Source organism: Lagopus leucura, unplaced genomic scaffold (assembly GCF_019238085.1).
Source record: "Lagopus leucura isolate 7727_CA_CO unplaced genomic scaffold, USGS_WTPT01 Super-Scaffold_100029, whole genome shotgun sequence".
Taxonomy (NCBI): Eukaryota; Metazoa; Chordata; class Aves; order Galliformes; family Phasianidae; genus Lagopus; species Lagopus leucura.
In genome coordinates, this window is record NW_024962280.1 from 3,955,729 (window position 1) to 3,976,466 (window position 20,738).

The 20,738-nt window shown below is 43.1% G+C and overlaps 2 protein-coding genes across 3 annotated transcripts in view; one reads left to right on the forward strand and one right to left on the reverse strand.

The window, feature by feature from the left end:
• Positions 1–151: 151 nt before the first annotated feature.
• LRRIQ4 (leucine rich repeats and IQ motif containing 4) lies at positions 152–4,428 on the forward strand. The gene is made up of 5 exons (XM_042881074.1): positions 152–1,237; positions 2,111–2,284; positions 2,607–2,745; positions 3,279–3,544; positions 4,282–4,428. The coding sequence occupies exons 1-5, from the start codon at positions 152–154 to the stop codon at positions 4,426–4,428; spliced, it is 1,812 nt and encodes a 603-aa protein (XP_042737008.1).
• Positions 4,429–7,219: 2,791 nt separating this feature from the next.
• LRRC31 (leucine rich repeat containing 31) overlaps positions 7,220–20,738 on the reverse strand; it is a 36,553-nt gene continuing 23,034 nt past the window's right edge. Inside the window, exons 2-11 of one of the 2 annotated variants that reach the window (XM_042881189.1) lie at positions 18,451–18,735; positions 17,175–17,432; positions 15,821–15,970; positions 15,281–15,448; positions 13,397–13,564; positions 12,569–12,736; positions 11,636–11,803; positions 10,415–10,582; positions 9,030–9,197; positions 7,220–7,963 (exon numbers count right to left, since the gene is read on the reverse strand). In XM_042881189.1, coding sequence (XP_042737123.1) covers positions 7,644–7,963; positions 9,030–9,197; positions 10,415–10,582; positions 11,636–11,803; positions 12,569–12,736; positions 13,397–13,564; positions 15,281–15,448; positions 15,821–15,970; positions 17,175–17,432; positions 18,451–18,463 — 1,749 coding nt within the window. In that variant the 5' untranslated portion in view covers positions 18,464–18,735 and the 3' untranslated portion in view covers positions 7,220–7,643. The remainder of the gene's footprint in view (positions 7,964–9,029; positions 9,198–10,414; positions 10,583–11,635; positions 11,804–12,568; positions 12,737–13,396; positions 13,565–15,280; positions 15,449–15,820; positions 15,971–17,174; positions 17,433–18,450; positions 18,736–20,738) is intronic. The other variant, XM_042881192.1, reaches the window with a different exon arrangement.

Consider the following 20,738-nt stretch of genomic DNA (forward strand, 5'->3'; position numbering starts at 1 on the left):
TACAACTGACAGTAGGTAGGACCTGTCCCTCAGTCTTAACTTCTTTCACTATTTATTTAGTGTTTGAGTACTGCTGATTTTTATTTATTTATTTTTTTTCTCTTCTGAAATTTAAAAGTAAGAATTACAGATGGCTGAGTCTCAGCAGAGCATGGAGCTCAGTGCAAAGGACACTCATCACCCTAAAGGTGACCCCATTGGCTTTGAGGATAATCACATTACGACTGCACAAGAAAAACCAATGAATGAAGTACCAGAGAATGAAGGTCTGATTCCCAGGCATGCCACAGATAGGATTTTTTTTATTGATTTAGCCAATAAGCAGCTGCAAATCATCCCACCTGAGGTCTTCAGTCTAGAGCATCTGGAAGAGCTGCACATGGAGAAGAACCTGATAGTGAACATCCCGAAAGAAATAAAACTCCTGAAGAACATGAAGGTTCTCTACTTGGATCACAATCACATACGGGAAATATGTGAAGAGCTGGGGATGTTGAAAAGTATTCTGAGCTTAGATTTAAGTAACAACCCCCTCTCTTACAGTTCTCTGCAGGTAATCAGCAACTTGCAGTCCCTTCACCAGCTCAGGCTCTACCAAATAAACTTGCATGAAATCCCAGTGCAGATCTGCAAATACCTCCATCTCATTGAACTTCTTGGGCTTTCTGACAATCATCTACAGTGTCTGCCAAAAGAAACAGTGAACCTGAAAAAACTCAAGGAAATTTACCTCAAAAACAATAGATTTGACAAATTTCCCATCGAGCTTTGTAAAATTGTTAGTTTAGAAATAATAGATCTGGAACAAAATCTCATCAGTCACATCCCAGAAGAGATAGGCTCTCTGACAAACTTAGTTAAGCTATTTTTAGCTTTTAATAACTTATCTTCCATTCCTCCCACGCTGCAACACTGCCAGAAGCTGGCGGTGCTGGATCTGTCTCATAATCCCCTGCACAAGCTTCCCCCAGTTTGGAACAATCTCGCTGAAAAGAGTGAACTCGGCCTGTCTGATAACAGCCTGGAAGAGCTGCCAGCCCAGACAGGCTCTTGGACATCACTTACCCATGTTTATCTAAGGAACACTGGGCTGCACAGAGTGAACCTGTCCTGCACCAGCCTAACCAGCGTCAGGGTACTCGATCTGAGTGAAAACTGCTTTGATGAAATTCCCAAAGGAATATGCTCCATGAAAAACCTGGAGATATTGAACCTGGATGACAATCAAATACAGGAGGTATTTGCTCCTATCTTTTCACTCTTACTTCACTGAGACCTTCCTTTTGCAAAGTCTTACATTACAACCAAGAGCTGCCTTCTGCTCAAGTGTGAAGATGCACTCCTGGCATGCACTGAGCCTGGGTAACACTGACACTGACAGCTGAGACAGAGAGGGAAAAGCAAGAGCATGGAGACACTTACTTTCGTGCTGAATCACATAGATGAATACTGACTGGAGGAACTGCTGTCAGAGTTGGCTGCTTTATTTCATCATCTTTCTGTGTAAGCTGGAAAATAAGAGCTGCGTTTCTGTAGAATCAATGCATCAAAAACTGAAACAGAGCAGAGGGCAACATTAAAATAGATGACATATTGTGAATGCCTTTAAAATCATTACTATCTGCTAATTACTTGATAATGAACAGTTAAGTACTTTAAAGTATGACATACTCATTTGAGGGCTTATACCTCCCTTATTAAGTAATGCAACTCTACTCTCCCCCCAGGAGATTTTCACTTGTGCGATTTTCTCTGTGAAGGTTCCCTTTAGACAAGCAGTAATTCACACAGAAGAATCTCTTTCAGGTTTGATTCATTTCAATGACTCTCCCCTGCACTGAGCTTACAACAGAAGTGAAGAAGCAGACAAACATTTCTGCTAAGAATAAACCACATAAGAAATCTTTCCAGCAGAGGAAACAATATGATTTTTCCCCCCACCTTTCCACCACACTGTGAGATATAATGTTATATTAATGAGTAGAACATTCTCTGCTCATCCATCAATAACAGTGAAGCTCCATAGCTTTTCCTAGAGATTTTTCCCTAAAGACAAATCCCTACGATGACTGTTTAATTGACATAATGTATCTTTAATGATTGTGTCCAGATACCAGCAGAAATACAAGAACTGACAAATTTAAAATGCCTCAGCCTGTCCAAAAATCAATTCAACAACTTTCCAATGGAAATCTTTCTCGTGGAGTCATTAGAGAAATTATATCTGGGACAAAATAAAGGAGTTAAACTGACAAGTCTGCCAGAAGATATCATCAAACTGCAGGTAGGGACAACAGGAGGAGGTGGGGGCTGAGTGTGTACTGTGGCTTGGCCCTTCAGCTGCTCCCAAATGCAGAAATGAAGGTCCTCCTTAATTTTTTTAGGGCTGGTGCAGCATCAGGCCAGGTCTATCAGAACAGGAAGAACATCAACAGTCAGTGTTTAAAACTTAGCTTGTCTCTTTCTATCAGGCGGTTATCCCAACGATGCCTCAGCTTTTAAAGCTAATTTCTCCACTTGCTGATATTATCCGTACATTGATAATATAACCAGCTAAAGAAAAATCCTTTAATTATGAAAAGTTATTATGCACACATATTTTCCAGAATCTGAAAGAACTGCATATAGAGAATAATTGTCTGGAGCACCTGCCCCCAGCTGTTGGCTCACTGACCAACTTGAGAATACTCGACTGTCACAACAATCTCCTTAAGAAGCTCCCAGAGTCTCTAGGCCAAATGCAAGGTGAGAAATCATCTTGGTGTTAGCCCTAAGGACCTAATTCTTCCGGAAGGAGGGAGAGAAAGAAGGCAGAACACTGTTTGGTGCTGGCCCAGCAATCAGTAAGGGACAAATAGGAGAGAAGTCATGAGGTGAGAGGGTGAAGGAAATGCTGTGCCCAAGCTCAGAGGACTGGGGAGATTCCTGGGGCTCAGCTCCTAGCACACCACTGGCAGGAAAAGACCTGGCGGGCAGTGATGAGGAACATGCTTTCTGTCCTCCAGTTCAGTCTTTCTATCTTCCCCTGTTCTCCAAATCATCTCTATGTATGGCAAGCTCAACAGTGCTGTCATGCACAGTATAGCAGATTTGGCCACCAGACTGCCAGTCTTCAACTATAAAGATGAGCCTTGCTAGGAGAGACTGAGTCCCATCCCTCCACACTTGGGAGAGGTAATCTGAATTTTATCCAGTGCCCTTGATGGGATGTTTAGTACTCAAACTCCTAATAAGCACAGACTGAATTGTTTATGCCTCCTCCATATGCTGTTCTACAGGGAGAATGCAGGGGTGCTTTGCATCATTCCTGTCCTTCGTATTGCAGCTCTCTGCTTTTGTGTGCTCAGGTTTGCAGAAACTGCTCCTTCAGAACAATCAGCTGTCCAGGCTGCCTGAGGATTTGAACAGCCTGAAGCAGCTGCAGGAGGTCCTTGTGGACGGGAACCCTATGACAGACCCTCCCATTGAAGTGTGCAGTCAGGGGACATCTGCCATTCTGCAGTACTTATGGCAAAAAAGACATAAAAAAGCCAAGGCTTCAAAGGTAGGTGTTTTAAAGCAACCACGATGTACGTATGTATGTACAAAGCAGTGCTTTTAGTGATCAGAGATACTTTAGAGCAACCTACAGGGCACTCTGCAACACATCAGCCACCAGCTTTGTCCAGTGATAGGGGCATAGTCACTGTGCCTAAACTCAAAGTAGGTCCAGCAAGTCTGGGCACTGCTTGAAGATGAATCTAACTGGCACCTTGCTGTGTTCTGACTGTAGAGAATTGAAGTTCTGGCGTGCAGACACACTGAACAAAACATATTTTGTTATCAGATTCTGCTGTCGTCGTTTTGTTTTGTTTTCCCAAAAGATCAGTCTGCATCACTAATAGAACATGAACTGAATTAGCTCAGAAAAAAACGAGGCAAGGAAGGAAAGGCAAACAGTCCTCGATTCTTCTGAAACTAAAAATCTCCCTCTCCTGTAGTGTCTGCTATTTCTTCATGAATTAATGTGTTTCTCACAGACTATTCTTCCAAACTTAGTGGTGGCATTTAAAAATGTGAGGCCACTGCCATTTACTCCTCAGAGGATCTGGAGGATGACAGCGTTGGTCTCCTCCCTGATAAGGAATTCCTCTTGAAAAAGTAACACACGATAAAAGAAAAGTCAGGTGGCAAGTGGACAAGCTGCAAACAATGTACTCTAATGCAGAGTTGTTTTGGAGGCCATAACGTGCCTGGCTTTTATCCATTTCCTCAAGGTAACCAGACTATGTTCTCTCTCAGATCCAAAATATTTGGCATGGGCTGATTACAAAGAAGGGGATCAGACCTTTCTTGGCATTTAAAAGTATGGCAGACAAAAGAAAGGAAAAGAAAGGAAAAGAAAAAGGAAAACAGAAGTCTGGAAAAGAAGCAAAAGCCAAAAAGTGATTCTTGTGCAGTAAGCTGAACAGAACCCTGTCAGCTGCAAGAGAGAAGTGAGTACAAAACAGACAGCATTAAAGCATTTGCATCAGTGGATACTCTAATGAAAACTGGTGATTTTTTTAGGGCTGTTTCTGAACTTTCAGCTACTTCAGCTGAATAAGGCAGATTCTGAAACAGTCTGGGATTTCTCATCCTGAATGGATGTTATCTTGAAGCACAGAGGCAGATGATTAACTGGAAATTAATCTCATCTGCAGGAATCCAGTGCAATGAACTGTTTGTTGTTATGAATTCCAAGTATTTTACATATAATCCTTAGAAAGTTGTTTTCCAGTTGGTGAGGTTTGTCCATATCTAGACTATAAACCATACCTGTAGCCTTATACATACTGGCACTTATTTACTGTCTTTTATGTTTACAAACAAAACCTTGTTTGGAATCATGGAGGAGGATTCCCAGCAGTCAGAACATACCCACACCTGCCATGATCTGCACAACACTTCTGCCTTACAGGAGTGTGAAAAGCTGTTTCAAAGTACCTCCAAGTATCTCCATCTTCTGCAAAAATGTTCCCTAACGTTTTGACAATCTTAGTTGCAGTGTTGTGAATGACTGCAAGCTGTCAAATCCTAGTGCTACAGCCCAGCTCTGAGACGGCTTGCTTACAGTTTGTAAGATGTCTGTGTACAACAGGTTTACTTGAAAACTGCGAGTGTGCAAAATGCAGCATTTCACAATGGCTCTGCATCCTGCCATGTAAGAACACGGTCACAATGCTCCCAAAGCACAGAGCTAAACTAGGCAAACTGCTGTGCAGAGTCAAAATGCACAAGGGAGCAGGTCTCTCTACTTAAACTGAGCAGAACTTCAGACCTCTCTCCCTGGCCATGCCTGAGCTCTACCAGAGAACAAGGAGCTGGTGGCACCCCGAGGAAGGAGGTGAAGATGAGGTGAAGCTCACTGAGATTCAGCTCTCCCAAGAGCTCCACCTCCAGGTCATGTTCTTCTGAGCCACATCTGCATCCAGGGCGAGGGTCTTATTTCTGTTTGGCTCTTGAGTCTGTTGTCACAGAAGTCTCACTAATAAGCTTCTTGGAGAAGTGGGGACTATTAAGTGCAGAAAGGTGGGATTGCTCAGTTTTGGTTTTCCATCTCACTAGGAAACTGGTGCTGCTTTGACAGCAGAGGCAACTGAGGAGGAAAACATTGGAAGGGGCACTTCTGGGAAGACTGACAGACAGGATAATCAAAATGATTTAGTAAAAGACTTTTGTGGCAGAACAGGCATGACAGATTCATGAGTGGGCAAAGGACTGGGAAGGGAATATAAAAAAGCAAGTGAAGAAATTGCAAACAGTACATCCTTACTGTGCCCTGAAAATGAGAGAGAGGAGCCCAAGAGAGTGAAGTCCACCTCAGTCTGAATTAAGAGAGGTTCAAGGGAGAGAGGAGTGATTCACAGAGATCCCCATAGAACAAAGGATCGTTTCTCCAGATGGAGCAAAGGCAAATTGGAGAAGGAAAGTCCCATTAAGACAAGTGATTGAAAGAGAAGGTTGGTGAGCTGCTGTGAAACAGAGCTGATAGTGTTTCCACATTAAAATAACTCTCCTGCCTTGAATAACAGTTTGAAAGGCTCCTTTGTTAGCTCTGTACGAAACAGGGACTCTTTGCTTCTCTTCAGGGGTTGAGCAAATCTGCACAAAATAACCAATCCCACTTTGCAGCAGTTCACTGCTACCTCTGACCACGACACTCTGGTTGATCTCGCTTTCCTCAGAGCTTGTGGGATCCAAGTGCACTTTTCAGTGGAACTGAAACTGAAACCAGGAAGCCCGGGAAGACCCTCGTGAAATCATGGATTAAACAATGGAGAGGCATCAGCACAACGTGGTTAGCTGCTACTGATAAACTCAGAGCCAGTCAGAAGCTGTGTTAGAGGTGTCACCCAGATTGAAGGCTGAGTATTGTTCTGTGCTGAAGGGATCTGGGCAAGCAAGGAAAGTGCCAGCTGATGATTCTCTTGTGCCTCACATCCAGGAGATTGCTGCAGAGTGAAGACAAACTCAGGGCTAATTGAGCAGTACTTTATCCCTCAGGATTTCTCTAAGACTCCTCACTCAGTGGGCAGATCTAATATCTTTACTTCCTAAAATACCTTACGGATGAATAATCCCAGTGCAGCCTTTGAGCTCACATGTGGGTTAAGATGTTCCATGACATAAACGAGTATGCCAGAATATGGTTCTGTGCAAGCAAATCCAATAAGAAATCATCATTGTAAAAAGAAGAGCCACTTATATGACCCAAGTGGGTACATTTTCTAACATTTTGGGTGCAAAGCAGGGTGGTTTGCTTCTAGCTTGAAGCTGCCCTGCGGCTTTTAATAACAGCTTTTGCTCCCCTGGATAGATTTCCTCCACGTTTAGGATAAGAATAAGAACAGCTTATGCCACAAAGTGTTTTAAAAGCTAACGGATTAGTCTTGAATGCAGAAAGATTCAGATTGTTGCTAAGATAGCAGGACTTTCCTGATCTACCCCACTGCAGTATTTCCCTTGTCTGAGGCTTGCAAAGACACCAACCAAATGTTTCTTACCTTGATTTTATGCTGATTCTGTATGCAGGATTCATCTATGCTATCAGATGGCACTGAGAGCCATAGCAGAGGCAGAACAACTCCTGCTGTTTTCTTCTTACTGGACTCTGACATATACTCCTGAGCTGCTGGGATGTTTTCCAAATCTCACAATAATGTATCTTTAATGCATTCACAAAAATTAAAATGTATGGGGGAGGGGGAACAAAATTTTAAAACACAGAGTTTCAGATATTTTTGCATTAGAAACATCTTCCTTGTATGTGTAATTACACTGCCCATCCATCTGCATTAGTGCATACTCCACTCATTTCCTTGCACTGGCAAACCTGCCACGTATCTATCTGAAATTGTCACTGCTCCTTTGGTATCAGTCATTGCAGTATTCACAACTGGAAGCTTAAGCACATTCAGTGGTGTCACAATAGCAGAGTAAGCATGGCCCAGAGAATCTGAAAGAATATGTTATCGAGGGGAATAATCTACGTGTGTAGGAAGTTGAATAACTGTTTTTTATATAAATTTGGAACTATTTCAAGCAGTTTTCTAAGTGAGAGACACGCAATACTTAGTTCATATGTTGCTTGTGAAAGGCTTTCCAGAAACCTCCAGCCTCCATCAACAGTCAAAACGAATGTTTCTTTTGTTGTCTCGATTAAAGCCTTCCAGCTGTTTACGCTGCGATTCTGAAAGGACCCATCTTTGCATGCCCAGCTCTGCCAATGCAGGCAGCTTTGTCAGTGCTGCTAACAACTCACTGAACCACGTCCCACAGGCACGGCAGGACGATGGACGAAGACTGACATCCAGCTCTGAGAGTTCTTTGAATACTGTTAAGCCTTGACAGAAAACCATCCACCCTTCATCAGAGATGGTGTTATTGTAACTCAAATCCAGCTTCTGTAACCTGGCTAGGTGGCCATCGTGTGACAGTAATGCTGCAAGAAATAACAAACATAATCAATACACCCTGGCAATTGCTTTAAAAGCTTGTAAGTAAGATGAGTATTTTAATACCATGTTATTTAGAGTCTTTAGGCAGTCAAACAGTGGGACTCAAACATAAAACTGTATGGCAACCTGAAGACCTTGAAGTCAGTTGGAGGATATGACAGGTGCCAATTAAAATAGACAGGCAGGCTTTATAGGGAGATTTAGGAGAACAGCAAAACTCGGTGAGTTTGCATGATTACAACAGCCACCTCTCACTGTGGGAAGGTAATGGCCCTAATATACCCTAAAGGTAGCTGAGATCCTTAATGGATATTCAACAAAAGAGCCACCTGTCAAGGGTGATGTTTGTAAAGTCAAAAATATTCAGGCTTTTTCTCACCAGCCTCCAGGTTACAGGGCCCTGATAGCAATCACACAGCTATTGCCAATCTCAGACACTCAAAACCCACGAGTCGGGCCCACAGAATCATAAGGATGCCTTTAAAATGAACAGGTTTTCAAAACAGTTCTGAAATTCATTCCTTCATTGGGTTCCCATCTTCCAGCGTTTTTAGCAGCTGCTGAGAAGTGGGCTAAAATATTTCCATTTTAATTCTCCCACCACAGCTGGACTCCAGAAACACACCTAATGGACTGAGAGCTGGTAGCGCCTGCCTTACTGGCTGTCAGCATGTACATTTCTCATCAATCACTGACCCAAGAAGAGTAACTGAGCAAAACAGAACTCCTCAGAGGCAGGTTGAAAAACGTGATATAAAAAACAGGGTTGAACCATACATTTTTTCCATATGCTGCATTTTTGTATTAACACATAAGACTGCTAAGATGATTCTTTGCATTTTTATCCATTTCAGTCTTTGCACTGTGCGTGTTTGGGACACAGAGCTTTCAGCAAAATGAAAATACTTTCCGGGAAAAACAGTGCTGTATTTTCCATCTTTTCACTTGATTTGTCCAAAAACGTGCTCAGCACATGGAACAAGTCCCTTCTGAACTGTGGTCTGTGTGCACTGGCTCCTTGACTGCTTGTAAATGCCATGTTATACGTACTTAGAAGCGCCAAATCTTCAGCCACCAAGTTACAGCTGCTCAGTCTTAACACTTGAATCTCCGTTGCAAGCTTTAGTGCTCCCAAAAGCAGCTTTAGGTTTCCACCAACGCACTTATTCCAAGAAAGGTCTAATATCTCCAGTTCAGGAAGGTGAAGGGCAGCCTCAGCTGAAAAGATTAAGACCAGCAACTTCTGCTTACTAAGAGAAAACAGCGTGGCCTCAACAGACACCTCACCAGCAAGTCACCTGCCAATAGGCTCCTGACAGGCTGCCTATCTATGCTTAAAATGACTTATTTTGTCCTAATAAAAGTCAGACAAAAAAAAAAAGAAAGTCTCTCCTGTGTTCATTAAACAGTGTAACAAGGGCCTGTCTACAGACTCTTCAAGGTCTCTCAGAAGAGCTTTCTTTCCTTTCTGTTTGCATTATTGACTTAACCTTGTTCCACTGAAGTCAATTTAATACAATGGCACACTTTAAAAACATTTTGAATTCACCTAAACCCAGAAATTTTTGGCAGTGAATTGGCCATTCAAGGCAAAACGCAGTGTATCTTTGACAGCACTGATTTCCACGTGCCATTCTTCCATAACTGGAATGACATAAACATGGTACTCTTTCTGCAGGGACCTCAGATCAGTTCAGCTTGATGCTGCTTCTGCTAAAGGCAGCCAAGTTTCACTGAGGGTTTAGTGTCACTAATAAAGGGTATCAAACGTACAGCAAATGCACAATGCATTCTAACAGATCCCTCTGTAGTAGGTTTTGTGTGCCATATGGAACTCCTATCAAAGGAACAGTGCAGCCACTAATCCACTGAGATTTGCAATAAGTAAGCAAAAGAGGTTGCATTTACATATCCTGTGTTAGTTGGGCTTTTCTTCATTGGCTGTGCAGTATCTTTTCCACTACTGCAGTCATTTTCACAGCTCCTCCATTGCCCCACACTTCACTGTAAGTCAGAAAGTTTCTACTTTATCTGTAGTGAGAGCAAAAAAAACCCTTAAATCTTGACCTTAATAAACTGCAAATGCAGATTTACAGTAAAACTGCAATTCTAGCGTAATGTGAGTCTTGCTCTGCTACCTTCTCTTCCAATTATAAGAAGTACATGAAAGCTCACTAACAGATAAAGGACTAAAAGCACTTCATTCAGTCAGGTGAAACAGGAAGACATACAACGACCTTCCCTTGCAACCAGGTCCCATGAAACACTGGCTTCATCATAAGGCAAAACCAGAGGAGAAAGCGACAGTTACTTTTCCACTCAGGACCTGCACTGTAATGTAACCACTGTTTTTGGAGTTCAGCCAACAGAGAATGAAGTGTTTGGTCCCACAGGGAGACCCTGAGAATAGACACACTTTAAAAAAGCATTCCTACCCAGTGATGAAAAGGACTCCTTGCCTAATCCACAATTGCTGATGGCCACAGATCTCAACTTCGGTAAAAATCTGAGTCTGCCGAGAAGAGGATCAGATGAGACTCCTATGTTTTTATTCCAGGATAAATTCAGCTCTTGAAGACTGGAGAGTAAAGGTATCACCTGGGCTTTGAAGACATGAAGTGTTTATGAGTCACTGATACAGAACTAATGTCGTATATGTCAGTATATTTGACTGACATCACTACTTGTCTTCAGAAACCAACCCAGAAGTCAAGGCCAAGTTTTGATACTCAAACATACTTTGAGTAATTCTTGCTTGTCATTTTCCGTAGGAATGCTTAAGAAATTAGGTATCATTAGACACTGTGTTGAAGGTTGTCAGGACACAGTTTCCTGCCAGCATTTTCCAGGTGAAGTTGGGAATTGAATATTAAACAAGAGGGAGGATTAGTTCTAAAAGTCTTCACTGCTAACCTCGACCACTTCGTATTAATGTGATTGTTCTCTATTGATTTTAGTATGTGCAGACGAAATATTAAAAATAACAATTGATTTTAATAATAACAATTCCCAGTACTTCATCAGCAGCTTTTCAAATCGCCTTCTTCACAGTGGCAAATAAGATTTAGACAGTATGGATTCTGAGCCGTGATTTTTTGCTGTTCTAAAAAGTAGAAGCTTTTTATCAATAATATCAAAAAGTTGTGATAATGCACACAATAAATAAGCTGTCCCACTGATTGAATGGGAGAAATGTTTTCCTTCCTAATAGTACTTAGGAGTTAGAGACCAACATCATTCTCCACTTCTGAGCTCACTGAGGTAATTTTAGGCAGTTGTATTAGCATGCACATAAAAGCCTCGGATCCATGCCAATACCAGCAGTGAGATTGCTTGGACATTTCCCAAATTACTGATCCTCAGCAACAGGATTTGGGGGTGGTTCCTACCTTCACATCATGGGTCTGAATCATGGCAGTTTGAAGCCCTTAGTTCCGCATGGGATCGGCCACTGTGGGACTTCTTTTGATATAGAAAAAACCCCCCACTCCACATTGATCAAGGAAGCTATCCCCTGAGCTGCACTTCCAGAGCTGCCTCACAAAAAATGAACTGAGATCTGCTAGACTGTGTTACACAGAATCTCTTATGCCTTTGAAGTATTTTCAGAAGTCAAAACCATACATTCTTAAATCATTTCCTCAAGACATCCTTACACAAAACGGTCACGTCTTCTTCTGTTACACAGCACTGGTGGAGGTCAAGGACTTCGAGATTTTTCAAGCTGGCCAAATGAGCTGCTGAGTCTTTAAAGCCACCACCAATCTCTTTGTTACACGATATGTCTAATTTTCTCAGTGCTGTAAGGTGCTGTAAAGCAGTGTCTGAAAAGGAAACGACAGCAGGCTGGTCACTGACTGCTACAATAGCACGGGTCACAGCTTCAACATTCATTTACTTTAGTGTCAGATTCTGCACAAAGTATCGAAGGCAAAGCTTTTAGACTAAGCTTCAGCATATAATCACAGCAGACACAGTAACACTGCAAAGCTTCTGCACCCATGCTACTCCATTCTTCTCTAAAAGAGCAGGTGAAGGTGAGGTTAATTCATCCCCAGATCCATTCAATCCTCAGCTTTTTGCTGAAAAGGCTATTGGAAGTGCTAATTAGTGCCAGTTGTTTTGTCTTACGGATAAGACCTCCAGGAGGGAGAGGCACAGATAATAAGCCCATTTCGTATGGCTTCACCGGACAGTCATTAAGTGATAATGGCAGGTTCGGATTCCCCTCTGAAAGTAGGATTAAGCCTTCAGAAGTTAGCTAGACTGTCTGTGCCCTTGTCTATGTTCTGTCTGCAGAGGGAGGAAGCCCGTCCAGAGAGCCATTAATGTGCCCTAAGATGTGTCTCAGATAAATGATGTGGAAGGTGACTCTCCCCACTGACTTTCACATGCTTGAACTCGGGGAAGATAAATGCTACTCCTGCAGAAAGTCTCTGTAGTCTTTTATCAATCCTCAAGCAGCAAATAACCATCGTCCATTGATACTGACAGACCATCAGCAAAAGTCTACCGCGCTGCCTTTCTGAAATGGGTTTCAGATGTACAGTTTATGCAGAATGAAAGACTTTCTGAGTCTAAAGTCTAACCTAAGCCCTGGAGGCCGTCCTGCTTTAATCCACACATGTGCAAGTTCAACTCCTTGAGGCCCGGTACATTTCTCAGATCCTGAGCAATGACCTTCATGCTGCAGCCAATGTGTTTGTTGATAGAGAGATCTAATACTTCAAGGTTTGGGAGCACATTTAGTATTTCAGCTGGCAAGAAAAAAAAAGAAAACTGGAATTGGTAATTGTCTGGAACATACAGATGAGTCTTAGAAAAGAACAGCACGATGACAAACAGGAAAAGGCAGGCTGGATCTGCCTATACACGTGATTTAAACTTTCCAGGTTCCTATTCTACCAAAAATACAGCAAAACATTGATTAGATAGAAATCAAGAAAATCAGTCAAAACCCATATAGAAAAAGAAATCTGAAAAAAAAAAAAAAAAATAGAAGACAGTAAGAAAAATGTAGGAGAATAAAAAGCAGGAATACAAAGAGAAAGAAAAATTTCTAATGAGAAGATATAGGACTGTATGTGGCATGGGAGCCATCTCCCACAGTAAAGATCAGAACAGAGCACAGGCACTTCTCTTGAGGGAGAGAATCTTTTAAGAAACTCCATCAGATCAAAAGACCACATAAGATTAAGATATGATAAGAAGAAAGAGGGGAGAGGTGGCAACTGGAAGCCAACTCAAATTCCTATCCCTCAGGCCTTTTTTTACTGTCTGGTAAATACTGCTATAACACAAAGCTTGAAATGAATAGCTTTCTACTAAGATGGACCTCCAACCAGCCATCATCTCACTCAACCGAGTTGCATCTCTGTGAAGCCAGTCTTTCAGTCCAGCTATGTGGATGCACACACCGAGGGATTCTCCATCTCTGGCCGTCAGGTTACAATCTGTAATTTTCAGGAGTTTAATCTTGCATCCCTTCCGAAGTTTTTTTGTCAGGAGTGATAGTTTGCCACCTATATTGCTGTTCCATGATAAATCCAGTTCTTCAAGCTGAGGAACAATTTCAAATGCCTCTCCTGTAACAGAAGTCCAAGATGATTCATTCTAGATATCTATTTCAGTGGAAAACAAAAATACAGCCTTGAATACACAGAGAAAAGTTACCCACTTGATTCTCAAACTGTAATTTGGGTTATTTGATAGGTAAATCGGTGTATGGCATTCCAGTGCAGCCACGCTGTATAAATCCTCACTTTGTCCAAGGAGCAAAACAGAACACAAGTTACCATCACAGTGCACACAGACCTGGTATTTATCCAGGTTCCCAAACACTCATCAGACTGCATGACCAACACTGCAGACCTGTGCCATGGCCCAGAAAGTCTCATCTACAGGGAAATCAATACAGGTTACAAGCCTGAATTTACTGTCCTGTACAGTTCTGCCTTTTTTTACTTGGCATACTTCCAGTGTCTTCCAAACTGTGTCCACAGGACATCTGGGATGGGATGAAAGAAGTCTTCTCACAGCTATTTCTCAGGGGTTTGTTTCCAGCAGGATTTTTCAGCTCACTTCATAAGGAATCAAGGGAAGCATCACTTTGAAACAAACTAGCTTCCCAAGATTTCAAGGCAGACAGCACTGATTCTTATTGCATTCTCAAAAACTGGCCTTTTCCAGGCCTGACACAGCAGCCAATTGGAACTGTGTTAGTGCTGCTTTGTAACATTAACGTCCCACTGCAAAATCCAACTTCCTAAATTCCTCTGCAGAGGGATGAGGCAGATGTGTATTTAGAAATAAATAATTTAATCAGCCAATATGCAAATGCAGTTTACAGTACTTGATCCAAAGTCTCATAATTAACCCAGAAACCGTTAATTGCATTTAAATAATAATTTTTCATGTCTCTGTGTTTTCTTAACTAATACTTCACAAAAGATTTATAATACAAAAATGTTTTTTTTTTTCCCCAACAGATAGCACCACGTACTTTTGAGCTACTAGCATATGTGTTATGTCTGATCATTTCCTGAGAAAAGAAAAAAAGAATTCAAATGATAGGGAAAAAGAAAGCTTTTAACCCAGACCAGTTTTTAGAACTTGCAAAATGAGCAGTGACCTTACAGAACAGCACAGTTGGTTGAGTTTGCCCTTCTTTCAGACACGTATCACAGGCCACCCCACCAGTAAATTCCAGGCCCAGAGGTAAGTGACTCAGCATTAGGAGCTGTGTGCACAGCACCAACTTCAAAACCTTTAAATCCATGCTCTGCACAAAGCAGGGCTGCAAGCACTCCAAGCAAAGAAGTAAGCAGAGGAATAAGCTTATTCCAAACTTACAAAAACAAGTTATGAAGCGCTAAGACAGCACTGCTGGTTTTAAGACTCCTCCAAAAGACCAACAAATATTCTGTGACAAGCACTGCACCTGTCCTGCAGCACAAAGTCCTAAACTGACCCTATGATCACTGATAACTTTTTTCACTTTTGCTGTCTACCATTAGATATTAAAGACAGCAAAAAAAATCCTAATCCAGATGGGAAACATGTTCTTCTGCAAATGGGACTGAATTCTGTTGCCTTCTGAATACAAAAGCTCTGTGCCCTGAGCTATGAGCTCAGTACAGCTGTTCAAATGTACAAGGTCACTCACAACCCCAAGTTCTTCCCAGTGTTTTGCAGTGGGACTTGATATTGTTCAGTGTGGATGCAGCAGGGATAGGATGCAGGAAGAGACAAGATGGATTACATTACACCCAAGCTGTCTGAAAGCAAACAAATGCCTGTACCTAAGGAGGTGACATCCTCAGCTGACAGCCTGCAGTTGTTAAGTCGAAGGACTTTTAGCAGGTTCACATGATGGAACTGAGCAGTGAGGGTTTTCAAAGTCCCTCCAACACAACCATTCCAGGACAGGCTGATCTCTTCCAGCTCTGGGAGAAATGGCAGTAAAGAAGCTGAGGAAAAAAGAAAAAAAAAAAAAGTACTGTTTGTACATCATGTGCAAACCTTGGATGTCCATACATCTTGATACTGCTTTCTAAGACAGTAGAAAATCATGACAATCTGTATCTCAGCTTTCTTATCTGCAGCCTGAGAACGAAGGTATTCTCCTGCTGCACAGTCTTGCATGGTTTTAATATTTCTATATATTACATAATTAATACAATTTATTTATTAATGTTCCTCAGGGACCTGGGACCACCAAATGAAATCTTAAATAAAGCCTGAGATAAAAGAAAGGGAAAGGAAAGGAGTGAACAACTGAATAGGCAAATCAGAATCAAAGAAATACACAAAGTGTCTAGCTGAATAAAATACATATTTACCCAGCTCTGTTACATCTGCTGCACTTAATGCACAATTATTGAGATCCAGGTTCTTGCTGTTGGGTTTCTTTCCCAGTTTCTGCATGAACTGGTTCAATCTCTGCTCACCAGATGGTGACTCTGCTTCAGAAATCAGCTGTGAAGATTCATCTGAGTAACAAAGAAACACAGCCCTGGTTACCAATGCAACCAACCCAGAGCACCAGGTGGAGACTTTAGGAAATGAACTAAAGCTGCCAGTAAACCAGCCTCTAATTTCGATCAGCATGGACCAACAACCTGAGTGATAAGATAGGTCAGATCAGTACAAAGCTCCTGATGCTCAATGCAAAAAGAATCTTTTTTTCACATCTCCACGCTGCCTTATGCCAGTGGCTCAGGATGTTTGCACTACTTGTTCAAGCACGTGAAATTCTTGCAAAACTCCAGACTGCAGCTGCTCTGGATACACAAGTCATTTAACCACCTCTGTGTGCCCGTGTGCCACACGGCTGGAGTACAGCCTGTACTGAATCGGTCAGAACAGAGCGGCCCTGCAATTGTGTGGTGATCGTCTCCTGCTTTATGACAGCCTGTGTTCACTTCATACATTGTCTGTGCAATGCGCTTCCTGCTTTTCTTACCTTCATCTTCCATGCAGTTTGTACAGCAAGGAAAGTTTCATTTGTATTATTCACTAAACCCTTTAATAAATCAGCAGTTTCATCTAATGTCCATAAATGAAAAGGGAAAAAACAACCCAACACCAAAAGGTACACAGAACAGTAATCCCACTCACAGTAGCTGTCCTCTTCTTGTTTTCCCAGAACTCTTAGATCAGAGAATGGGGTTTTAAACCTCACTTTCCAACACCTTTGTAAGAATAGCCTCATTTTCTCTGGTGTGTAGAGAGTGCTCTTGTATGAACAAAATAACATTCACAATCAATTTCCATGCCCTCCCCCTCACAGGTGTCAAGGAGTAGGAAACATCTGCTCTGGCTGCCTTCAGATTGCTTTAGCAGCAGGGTAGGCAGAGACCAATCTTAAATACAAGAAGCCAAGCTACTGCTCAAAGCTTGGCTTTGAAACCAAATAAGCTCTGCAACTAATAAGCTGCCTCCAGCACTGACCTCTCACACTGGAGATCAAGAGGGAGGTCACACAAAAGCTTTATGCCTCCTCGGCAGCACAGACCCCACTCCTTGCTCAGCACCTATCATGCTAGAGGGCACATCCTCAATAGTGTTTCAGTCAGAAGCAAATTCTGGCTAAAGGATATATTGCAGGCAGTAAAATATAACTTTCTGTCCAGCAAGAAAAGCAAATGAAATTAAAATGCATCCACATGGATTTGTTCATTGTATCAGCATTACCTTCTACCGAGAGATTTTCCTTCTCACTCTGATCATCAGCTCTACAGTTGTTTATTTCTGTTTCTTCAATTTCTTGTCTTTCCTTGCCTTCTGATTTCCCAAAGTCAAAGCCACTGAAGAACTTCTGGATGGCTGAAGGCTGCTCTTTTCTTTTTCCGGAAGAGGATCTCTTCCCTTGGAACTGTTTTATAACAAAGTCAAATGGGGAACTCTTTGGGATGTCTTCCTCACTCTTGTTCTGGCAACTCTGTGTGTCTCCTTTCAGCAGATCAGCAGACATAGAAGGAATTATCTTTAGCAACACTCTTGCACACCCTCTTTCATAACAGCAGATGCACTGACCATTTCCTACCATTCCCTCCATGCCAATATCAGTGTCACTGTTTAGTGAACTAGTCTCTGAGCTCTTATCTCCTCCTTTGGAAGGACCTGGTAATGCTCAGTATCCACACAGCAGACTCACTGGTCCCACTGTGACATGGCCCAAGATTCACTTTCTGCTGCTTTGTTAACACAGACTGCTCCCAAGGCTACCCCACCTGGCTACTGGGAGCCCCAGGGCTGAAGCTGCTGCATTCCCTATGGCCAAATTAAAGATTCCTATGTCAGTTTGGTGTCAGTTTGGCACCAAAGCGACCCATGCCAAAGGCTAGTCTGGCTGTCAGGAAGGTGAGGTGTGCAATAGGGACTACAAGGACTCCTGGGAGTGCACCAATGCTGGAAAAAACAAGGATCCCAGTCAGCTTGTTTGGAGAGTTCACTGCTATGATGACCTCAGTCTCAATGACTAACTGACAGGTAAATTGAAGTTTGGCTTTGTAACAATTCATATGCATTCTTTCCTTCTTTCTTTATACCACACTTGCTGTATCGTCATTTGCTGACTTTGAAGCCGCTGTGACCCCTTTCCCCAGCAGAGATCTGCTCACAGAACTCTGCACAACCCAGCGTCCCCAACAGAGCACACAACCTTGATCACTTTAATGACTGTTACACACAATGTCACCAGTATCGACAATATGCATGTAGGCTTTTTCTCCTGCTATGATACAAGTGTTCAAGGGCAGAGCACTTGAAGAAAGCTGATGCATTCTTTTAAATCTTGCTCCTGTTAGCCTGTTGCAGCTGTATTGCTCATGTGTAAAGTACAAAAATTGTACAAAGCAGTGCACAGAGATGTGAGTGCACATTTATTGAGCTGTAAAGCAATGCTAGTTACCCTGGTTGCTTTCCTTGCTGTAAAACTGCATTATTTGAAACAGACAAAAAGCCATACCTGTCTTTTCCATCGGTACACCTGTGGGTTTGTTTCACCTTTTACAGCACTTTCAGGGCTGGCAGAAGTGAGCCATGGCACGTGAACAAAACCTCACTTGTACCTATCAGGACACTCCCGATGCTTTTCTTTTGAGTGTTCCCGTCTTCGCCAGCCTGACAGCGACAGCTCTGCACAACAGCTCTGCGGGTCCTTCCTGCTGCTCTGCTGCCCCAGCCTCGCTATTCCAGGGGGAGAGCTGAGTATCCACTTGCGTGCTCTCTGCTGGTGCCGCAGCTGAGCAACCTGGCAATGCAGAAAGGAGGAAGTGGCAGTGCAGGCTGAGAGCTGCACCCTGACCGCCCCACGTCCCGCACAGCTGCTGCCAGCTGAGTCACCTCGCAGGTCAGGTTACAGCAGCACCTGAAGAAAAGCTCTTTGTTGTCCCACCCCTTTTGTCCATACTTGTCAGGAGTGTTGGTGGAGGCTGAGCAAAGGCAGGTGCCAGTGGGCGTCGCAGTTTGGTGATGCAAGGGAACACAGAGGGGTAGCTCACTGCTGGGCACTTCATGGCACAGCATGCAGGAGAGGAGAGGTCCTGCTGTGCCACCCACCACAGTCTGCTTGTAGGCAACAGCATGATAGCACAGTACAACATCTCAGAGCACATCAGGTGCATAAACCAAGCTACCCCATATTTGTGTGTTTGTAAATCTGATTTCCATGACAGTGAGAGTTACATTTTCTAGCTTCGATGCTCCTGGCCCATATCTGTGATGCTGTCACCCCCATAGCCTACATCAACCCAATACTTCTTGTCTCCCCTCATGTGCCAGATCAGTTTTCCTCATCGTTTCCTGCTCACCTTCACCTGTACCTGTTCCAACATCGTTATACATGGACCTCTCACTGCTATGTATACACTACAGACATATGCAAGCTGGAGTGCTTTGGGTAGGGAGTTATAAAGATGGTCAATAAAAGTAACGACTGCTGTGCAAGCAGGGCAGACACCGACTGAGGACAGCCCTGACTCAGTGTGTCAACGTACAGATGATTAAGACAGGGCTGAGTGCAGCAGTGTGATGCTGGGAGTCAACAGCATAAGATCAGGAGAAGAAAACTTCAAATGAACAGCAGGGAAATCCGCCCACCCATGAAAAATACTACACAGAAAGATGTTCAGAAGGAAAAAATGCACAAAAACTGCTGTCATGGGCAGTGTTTACCTGCAAGAATGAATGGCACGTAACTGTTCCCAAACAGCAGGGATCTCCAAGCTGGTTGTAATGCCTCCTGAGCCCAGGGGTGGCTGTCCTGACCCAACCTCTGTAAAGAGCACCTTGCTCTGTATCCACAGGGAAAGGGCACTTATGTGAGTCCTACACCCCTACCTGGGTGTCTCAGTTACACAGCTGAGAACCCAAAGCAATCCTGTCAGTAAGGAACACATTGAACTCGACAGCTTTCATCCACTTTCAATGTTGTGCTTAACAAGAGTGCCCAGGCATGAAACAGCCACAAGGCAACCCGCATCTGTGCCCATGTGCCAGGCTCTGCTGGGCTGAGAGCTCCGTGCCCACAGTGCTTCGATGGGAAGGTGGAACGGGAGGGAATATCTGATAATCTCCGATCCCTGGAACTGGGGAAATCCTTAAGCACGTTAAGCACTGATTACAGTGGTTAGGCTTGGCTAGCTTCAGTGCTCTGACATCAGTGCACTAAGTGATGCATTGACCATTCAGAAATTCTATCACCACTTTAGGCCATTGAATGAGAGTAAAAATACCTCATGGCACCATGACAGCATCCCTGTAATCCGGTGAGAAGGGAACTGTATTTTCACAGCGACCTAATTTCTTCTTCCTAGAAAGCAAGCTATGCAGGACGAGGGGACAGCAAGGTTATCCTAAAGCAAAGCAGGACGACCAGAGCAAGGGCTGAACGCATGGATGTCATTCTGCAGTAGCCCAGGCTGTGCCCTGCATGTGCAATACAGAATGGTGGGAATCATTAGCTGGTATGCAGGGCGGTGCTGTTCTCTCCCTGCTCACTGGTGAACATTGCCCTGCTCTGCCTCACAGACCCATACATCTACTTCCTGCAGTTCACCACAGACAGCATAGGGTAGGCTTAGCTTCTGCAGTTTAAAGATAATAAATGCCCACGCCTTTCCATCGAGTTAAATGGCTTGTGACCATCTGCTGAGCGCTCAGTGTCACATTTGTTTATATCTGTTCCTCCCTCTGTGTAGACCTGGGGCAAGGATAGGAACAGACCAGGTCTGGAAAAACACAGTTAAAGTTGCA